The sequence below is a fragment of the Sinocyclocheilus anshuiensis genome, unplaced genomic scaffold, assembly GCF_001515605.1.
Source record: "Sinocyclocheilus anshuiensis isolate Anshui unplaced genomic scaffold, SAMN03320099.WGS_v1.1 scaffold451, whole genome shotgun sequence".
Classification (NCBI taxonomy): Eukaryota; Metazoa; Chordata; class Actinopteri; order Cypriniformes; family Cyprinidae; genus Sinocyclocheilus; species Sinocyclocheilus anshuiensis.
In genome coordinates, this window is record NW_015549630.1 from 1,030,442 (window position 1) to 1,039,333 (window position 8,892).

At 33.8% G+C, this 8,892-nt stretch overlaps 2 protein-coding genes across 2 annotated transcripts in view; both read left to right on the plus strand.

Annotated features, from left to right (window-relative positions):
• Window positions 1–365, plus strand: part of LOC107659607 (hereditary hemochromatosis protein homolog) — a 1,826-nt gene extending 1,461 nt beyond the window's left edge. The window contains exons 4-5 of the mRNA XM_016448619.1: window positions 82–122; window positions 221–365. Coding sequence (XP_016304105.1) covers window positions 82–122; window positions 221–250 — 71 coding nt within the window. The 3' untranslated portion in view covers window positions 251–365. The remainder of the gene's footprint in view (window positions 1–81; window positions 123–220) is intronic.
• A 4,238-nt stretch (window positions 366–4,603) lies between these two features.
• The window catches only part of LOC107659585 (uncharacterized), a 38,960-nt gene continuing 34,671 nt past the window's right edge, over window positions 4,604–8,892 (plus strand). Inside the window, exons 1-5 of the mRNA XM_016448588.1 lie at window positions 4,604–4,853; window positions 4,978–5,256; window positions 5,411–5,701; window positions 5,886–6,008; window positions 6,990–7,034. Coding sequence (XP_016304074.1) covers window positions 4,604–4,853; window positions 4,978–5,256; window positions 5,411–5,701; window positions 5,886–6,008; window positions 6,990–7,034 — 988 coding nt within the window. The remainder of the gene's footprint in view (window positions 4,854–4,977; window positions 5,257–5,410; window positions 5,702–5,885; window positions 6,009–6,989; window positions 7,035–8,892) is intronic.

An 8,892-nucleotide genomic window follows, 5' to 3' on the forward strand; every position in this document is an offset into this window, starting at 1 on the left:
CAGAGTTTACCTTATATGCAGTTTTATATTTCTGTAGTGTTATTATTTATTCATCCTGGTTTATTTTTCATTCTTATTCAGGGGATCTGAGACATCAAAGAGTGATTATTCCCTTACTCCATGTAAGTAACTGTGTTTTATGGAGTAATATGAATTAATCAACATTTTAATTTCAGGCTTAATTTTGGACATGACAAGATGAAGATTTTTTTTCTTTCAGCTTCCGTGCAAGATGAAGCATAAAAAGTGAGTCTACATGGACCTATATTATATTCAAGATAATACATGAAAAACTTATAAAGCTTTACCACTTACTTGGTGGATGTCATTTGTGTTACGATAATTTTAACGATAATTTTACGATAATGGCCATCTGATTTTATTCAGTCTTTCTGACTGATTTTACTTTATTAAAAAGACAAAAGAATGTAATATAGACACAGATCAATAGTATATTGTGTATAGTATGCAACATAAACATTTGAGCCTGTGATCTGAAATCATTATAATGTTTTAGAACATTGTCTCCTGCTGTATTGTTGTGCAATATTTTTATAATATTGAATTATTTTGTTCACGGTTATTCTGTTGGTTGGTTTTAGCTTTGTACGGTATTACAGATATGTACATGGTTTTTTAGAAGTAATTTGGCATGTTGAATAAAAACATGAGTCATCATGCATGCATGAGTCATCTACTTTGTGTCTTTTATCTCATGAACAGTGTAATGGGAGATTGTGCCCTGCATGAACAGGACACCTGACTCATCTAGTGCTATATGATACTGCTTAGGACTCAATATTCTTGAAGTTTATTGTTTTTTTTCCCTTTTGAGACAGCACACACCTAGCATGGAAAAGTTATTAGAAAGAGACCAACAAAGACTTTTGTCCTGTTAATGAGAAATGAAAATATTCATAAAATATGTTCAGATGAATGACATTTACAGGTCAAAAGGGGAGCTGACTGCAAGGAAGCAGAACCATAGTGAGGATACACTTGAGCTGTCATCACTTTGTCATTAATCCAGGAACTTAAACTTAGTGGACTTAGTGTAGTGTAGTAGTGTACAGTTACTTTATGCCATCATACAGGTGTTAATGGAACAAGATACTAAAAGACCATCCCTAAAAGGTTTCCTAATTGCATTATAATAGATGTATATAGCCTTTTAAACTTACAGAGACTTTGAATTAATCAACGTTTCTATTTGGTAAATCATAAAAGAAGATGAAATAGCAGGCAACTAAACAGTCCTAAAATAGAAGAATAAGTAATATATATGAAATTCCATATAAAAATGAAGGTGAATCACTAATAAAAGCTCCTATTGTAAAGTCATGGCAAAATAGATATATGACCAACAAAGTCACTACAATAGTGAAACCTCAGAAGAGAAATTTGCTTGACTTTGGGACACACAGGAATAAACAACGTATTATTCTTTGTCCAGGGATACAAGGTTTAGTTCAAAGTCTGTTATGCTAGAGCAGAGAAGAAGCAATAGTTAAGAGCAAACAAGACACAAGGAACATGGGGGAAAAAAAGATGGAATGTAACCATCAATGTGCCCTAAAAGAGAATGCTTAAATGATGAAAAAATCAGCCAAGATCAAAACTATTCAAGGAGCTACATTAGAATTTCTAGGGATTTCTGGAATTTATGACATGCGAGACACTTACTTAGTAATAACAGATGTTTCTCAAATATCTGATTAGCATGCAAGTCTTATAGTAAATAGTCAAGATTTAAAAAGATTTTGAGATTTAGAACATTATTTACTGGGAAAAAGAAATTCCTGATGGTATTTAACTACTATGGTTTTGTAGGCTGTCGTTGTTTAGTAGATTAAAAAACATATAGGAGAATTAGATAAAATTGTAGGAAGAGCTGAAATGAGATGAAAGATAATCTATGTTAATGGTTTATCAAGCTTTGATTAGATAATTGATTATGGATGCATGATATATGGTGCAACATCAGTAACATCATTAAAGACCCATACAGTACAGAGTTATTTGAATATGCCTAGAAGCAGTTACAGGTGCATCTCAATAAATCAGAATGTCGTGGAAAAGTTCATTTATTTCAGTAATTCAACTCAAATTGTGAAACTCGTGTATTAAATAAATTCAATGCACACAGACTGAAGTAGTTTAATCTAATTTATTGAGATGCACCTGTAAATCATCTCCAGCCAATGTTCTAATTGTTGAAGTGTATGAAATTCCACTATGTTTGCACAGAGAGATACTGTCACATTGGACATCTCTAAAGAATTATGCTGGTATTCATATTGGAGATAAAAAATGTAGAGCTTCACCTGAATGCATATCAGGAAAGATTCTAAGTACTCAAATATATGCAAATGGATCACAAGACCCAAATATAGGGGTCACAGGAGTAGGTATATTCAATTCAATTCAATTTACATTTATTTGTATAGTGCTTTTCACAATAGAAATCATTGCAAAGTTTCTACATTATATTTAGGAGTAGCTTATCAGTGTTAACTATGTCAAGGCGATGTCCATATGACAGAAATGTACAGTAAAACTCATCAAGTTAGTTAATGACATGCATTCAAACAAACAGTGAACACGATTAACGGCAATGATTATATTGCGAGTAAAATTTAGTAATTTTGTATGTTGGTTCATCTGAGGTTCTCTGAGGTGTTGGCATCATCTCTTCTCAGGTGTTCGGTCGTCTCAGATTTTTGTAAGGGTTGGATCCCGACTGAGGCTTGTGTAATTCCTAGTTACCTCAGGATGCCCATCCCGTGGCAGAAACAGAGAAGCAAATAGAGAAAAATTATAGAGAAAAAAATTATGTGTTCAACCAAGCAAAAAAACGAACATTATCAGGAAGGCTATTCCAGAGTTTGGGTGCCAAATGTGGGAAAGCTCTACCTCCTTTAGTGGACTTTGCTATCCTATGTACTACCAAAAGTCCTGAGATTTGCAAACTTAGGGAGCATGATGGATTGTAGCGTGATAGAAGACTAGTTAGTTATGCAGGAGCTAAACCATTTAGGGCCTTATAAGTAAGTAGTAATATTTTGTAACTGTAATATTTTGTTTCTGCAGAAGAAACAGGTAGCATGTTCCGTAGCTTGGCAATGTTTCTAAGATAGAAGAATGCTGTTTTTGTAACATTTGAAAAAAAAAAAGTTGCTGTCTAATATAAAATTTTTGACTGTAGAGGAAGTAACAGTACTTCCGTCTAGATGCAGATTGTAATCTTTTTTGGTCCAATAAATAATATCTCTGTCTTATCCGAATGTAATAGGAGAAAATTATTGGTCATTCAATCTTTTACATTTTTAACACACTCTGTTAGCTTAAATAATTTAGAAGTTTCATCTGGTCTTGTTGAAATATGTAGTTAAGTATCATCAACATAACAATGGAAACTAATCCTGTATTTTCTAATAATATTACCAAGGGGGGACATACAGTATATACGGAAAATAGCAGAGGGCCTAAGACAGATCCTTGCGGCACTCCATATTTTACTGGCGTTTATTGAGATGATTCCCCATTTAAATAAACAAAGTGATAATGTTTGGACAGGTAAGATATAAACCATCTTAAAGCCTGCCATTGAATACCCGTATACTTTTGTAATCTATCTATGAGTATGTTATGATCTATAGTGCCGAACGCAGCACTAACTAGCAATGAGATGCAGCCTTGGTCTGATGCAAGAAGGAAATAAATTGGTAATTTTAACAAGTGCAGTTTCTGTGCTATGATGGGGCCTGAAACCTGACTGAGATATTAATGTTAATATGGCATATACAAAGGAGTGGTAGTAGAATTTTTCTAAAATAAAAATAAATAAAATATAAAAAATGGTTGAAAAACAAATATATAAATAAATGAATTACAAGGAAAGAATAGGAAATTGATGTTAAATAAACCATCCATAACAATAAAAGTAGGTGGCAATATGGAAACAGAATGCAATATAGGCAACCTAAGTAAAAGAAAAAGAAGAAGAAGAAGAGTAAAAGTGAAAGTAGAAGAAGGAAGTATGGGGGATATCGGACCCAACACAAGATTATTTATTGAAAAAATGTTCGTGCTTGTGTATTTGTTGTCATGCTTGACATTTGTCAGAGCAGGTAGGATAGTTTACTGTCTGATACCTTGCACAGTTTCAACTGTTTGTTATTTATGGTCACAAATGGTTTTAAATGTCTGCATATTAAATCCTATTGACAGCTTAGGTCAGCACAAATGTTCACGTATTAAGTGAAAACTACTATAATTAAAACTACTGCATGTAACGCTGTACAATGTACACAGCTATTACACGGGAATCTAGAAATACAAACCACAGATGTACACATCAATCAACCTCTAGAGATCACTGTCTGGGGGTACTGCAAATCTGTTTTGAAACAATATAGATTTAAAAGCACTATACAATTAAAAAAATGACTCATTGTCTCATTTATCATTTATTGTATTTCTATTTGACAACTTTTTATGTCTTTACAGATGTGATCAGGAATGTACATATGTAATGGTATAATTTGAGGTCACGCTAATATTGAATGCTTGTCCTTGTGTATTCACAGGTTCTCACTCACTGATGGCTTTGGCAACATACATAGATGGACAAACGCCATTTCCTGAGTTCAGTGTTGTGGTGATGTTGGATGATGTGCAAATAACGTATTATGACTCAGCCACATGGAAAACTGTCTATCGCTCTCACAGTGAATCAAAATATTACGATGAAGAGCAAAGGGATGCTGGTGTTGTATTTCAATATATATATAACAACCTGAAAAATTGGGAATTACATTGTAAGGATCAATTAAATAACACAGATCACACAGGTTAGTCTAAGCAACAATTAATTAATACCACACAATGACACAAAACATTTTCACTGCATCTTATATGTGCTATGTCAGTGAAGGCCAGTAGGTTTTAATTAAATTTCTTGCCATTCACATACAGGTGTACATGTTACTCAGAGACTTGTTGGATGTGAATTATTGAACAATGATGAACCAGGTTTGTTTAAGTCTTGGGATGCTTTTGATGGACAAAATATTGGGGATCTCACATTTGACATGGAAAAAAATGAAATCCACAACACAATGCAATGGGGAATAGCATGGGAGCAAGGAAAACAGCTTCATGTAAAGTACGTTCTTCAAAATGTTTATCACCCTATTTGCATTAAAACCTTGCGGAGGTACCTGAACATGGAAAAGAACAATGTCATGAGAAAAGGTGAGTGACTTCCTGATTAACCTCAGTATGGACCAGTCAGCAGTGCTGACAGAAAATACCTTTGCCTTTGATTGCTTTATGAATCATGATTACAATAAATTAATAACTAAAGCAATAAACTTAACAGTTTTACAACAGTAACACTTTTATGTAGTGAAGCCCAGAGTCAGACTCATGAAGAAGACACTCTCAGACTCTCAAGGGCTTCAGATCAGCTGTCTGGCCACTGGTTTTTACCCCCGTCACATTAACCTGACCCTGTTCAAAGATGGTCAGCCTGTGGATGATGATCAGATCACAAGAGGAGAGATTCTGCCCAACGGAGACGGAACGTACCAGATGAGGAAGAGTTTGGTGATCAGTGAAGAAGAGCTACGTGAGGAACATAAATACAACTGCACAATGAAGCATCTCAATCTGGACAACAAACTGGACTTTACATTTGGTAAAGAAAAACTAACAAACATTCAAGCCATGCAGCGTTTGAGTACATTAAAACCAAATCAAACAGTACATTTAGTAATCAAAATGATGAATTAAAACAGGTCTACTTTTAATAAGGTAAAAATCCTTTCTTATATAGGCTATGATTTTATTCTCCAGTTTAATTTATCTTACCTTAATTTCAGATGTGGCTGAATCTGACCCAGGATCATCTTCGCAGTCTGTAGTTTTCAGTGTGCTGGTGTTCATGTGTGTGGTTCTTTTCATCATAACTGCACTCATCATATGGAGGAAGAGACGAGCTGCTGGTAAATGATCTGTTCAGTCCAGTTCATTACATCTAATTCTGTTTAAACATTCACATACAGGTACATCTCAAAAAATTTGAATATCACGAAAAAGGTCAATATTTTTTGTCACACATTTCAGAAAGTGAAACCCATATATTATATAGATTCATTACACATAGAGTGAAATATTTCAAGCCTTTATTTCTTGAAATTTTGATGATTATGGCTTACAGATAATGAAAACCCAAAATTCAGTGTCTCAGAAAATTAGAATATTACATAAGATCGATAAAAAAAAGGATATTTTAAACAGAAATGTCAGGCTTCTGAAAAGTATGTTCATTTCTATGCACTCAATACTTGGATGGGCCTCCTTTTGCATGAATTACTGCATCAATGCGGCGTGGCATGGAGGCAATCAGCCTGTGGCACTGCTCAGGTGTAATGGAAGCCCAGGTTGCTTTGATAGCGGCCTCCTACCACACTTTTTCCTTCCACTCAACTTTCTATGAATATGCTTGGATACAGCACTCTGTGAAGAACCAGCTTCTTTAGCAATGAACTTTTGTGTCAATGACTGTCTTCTGGACATTTGTCAAGTCAGCAGTCTTCCCCATGATTGTGTAGCCTACTGACCCAGACTGAGAGACCATTTAAAGGCTCAGGAAACCTTTGCAGGTGTTTTGAGGTAATTAGCTGATTAGGGTGTGACACCATGACTTTCCAATATTGAACTTTTTCACAATATTCAAATTTTCTGAGACACTGAATTTTGGGTTTTCATTATCTGTAAGCCATAATCATCAAAATTTCAAGAAATAAAGGCTTGAAATATTTCACTCTATGTGTAATGAATCTATATAATATATGGGTTTCACTTTCTGAAATGAGTGAAAAAAAATATTGGCCTTTTTCATGATATTCTAATTTTTTGAGATGTACCTGCACACAGTTTTGTGTGTCTGTAGTGTTTACTATAACTGTGTAATTTTTGTTCAGGACAAGGATCTGAGACATCACACAGTAAATACTCGCCTACTCCATGTGAGTACACTGTGTTTTAAAGTATTTACAGTTAAAAATGTACAAGTTATAGGCATTCAGCAGAATGTTCAATTTGATTTGAGAAACTTGTAACGAAAGTATTTTTTTTTTTCAGCTTCTGCCTCTAATGAAAAGTGAGTCTATGTTAGGTAAAAAATTAAGGTCAAGACAATACATGCAAAACCTAAAATATCTTAGCATTTGCTTGTTGGATGCCAACGATAATGACGAGTAAAAAGATGGTAAATGAAGGAATGTAATAGGTACACAACAATTACAAATTATTGCAGCTGTATTCCTTGCTGGTACAAGGTAATCTATTTTTGTCTTTAGAAATGTCTAAAACTTGATTGGAGAATAGCATTGAATTTTGTTTGTTTGTTATCAACAAATTGCATTTGATATTTGATCATTGGAAATATATGTTTTGATTAAAATCCCAGAAAATGTAACCTGAATATAATGTATATTTCCCAATGTGCTGGGCTCTTAATTACGTTTCAAGAACCACTGCACTACTTTTGAAGGATCTAAGGATCCTCAAATGCAAACTGTGTGTGTTGCTTCAAGAGAGCAACCATACATTTGTGTTGTGTTTTACTTTCTTTCTTTTATATTCATTTATTCTTCATTCATTTATTAATTAATTGATTCATTCATAATCATTTATCATTTAATTGTTTTATGATTGCATTTAATCATATAATCATTTATAATAACCATTTATATACTAATTACATTTATTCATTAATTGATTAGTCATTTACATTACATTATATTGTTGTTTTTTATATATTATTTTTCCATTGTTGTTTAGTCTTATGACTGTGTGTTTCAAGGGCTGTTTGTCTTCATGAATAAGAGACAAGAGGGAATGTTCATGGAAATTCAAGGTCAGATGAAATCTGAGCATTGAGACATACTCAACTGATTCAATAAACTTTTTTTATCATCACTTTGTCTCCTGCTTCTGCTATTCACTGGCTTTACTCAGTCAGCTTCTTGGCTGATAGAAGACTGTTAGAGTTTTGGTTATTTTGGGTAACAGACAAGACTTGCTGTTAACAGGTTATGGGTATTAGGCAATTTTGCTGACTAGTTCTGTTACCAGACAAAATAGATTTTTTTGACAGGATCTGGCATTTGGGGCTGGATCCTAATTATCTGGCAGGGAGGCATGATCTAACACTGTGAAGGAGCCAATGTGTGTATGGTTTTAAGTTATCAGAATCTTTTGTTGTGTGCTGTGTTTTCGTCACATGTTAGAGATAAAACAGTGTCTCCATCTCTAGGTTTTTAACATCATATGATAACATTGTGAAGCAGTAATTTTCCATAGCCCTTGCTTTGGTATAATAACACTTGTTAAAATTGTGCTGGTCAGACAAATTCAGAATGAAATTTCAGAATGAAAGACAACTATTATTCTATAAATTCTGCTAATTTTTACCATCACTTCTGCTTCCTGCCTTTGTTTGCTCCCTTGATAGAAGAGTTGACAAGACTGGTTTTGGATATAAAAAAAAAAATGCAGTATGGGATGAAATTAGACTCAAAATTAATAATAGATGCACGCACAATTATCCATGTACTGCATACATTTTATACATGTATCTTATTAACCACAAACAAATTCAGGATTAAACGATTGTGCAGCGATTTGTACAAATACAGATATGTTTGCGAATAAAAATGTTCTGTTCTGCATTAATATATCATAAATTGCTCATGCAAAAAGGAATCTGTGCATATGTGGATCAGGTGACACGCGTGCATTAATTGACGTCTAGTTCGAGTCTTTCTTGTTCGGTTCATTTGGATTTTGAGACTTCATTTTCGCAGTTTACAGCATTTCACG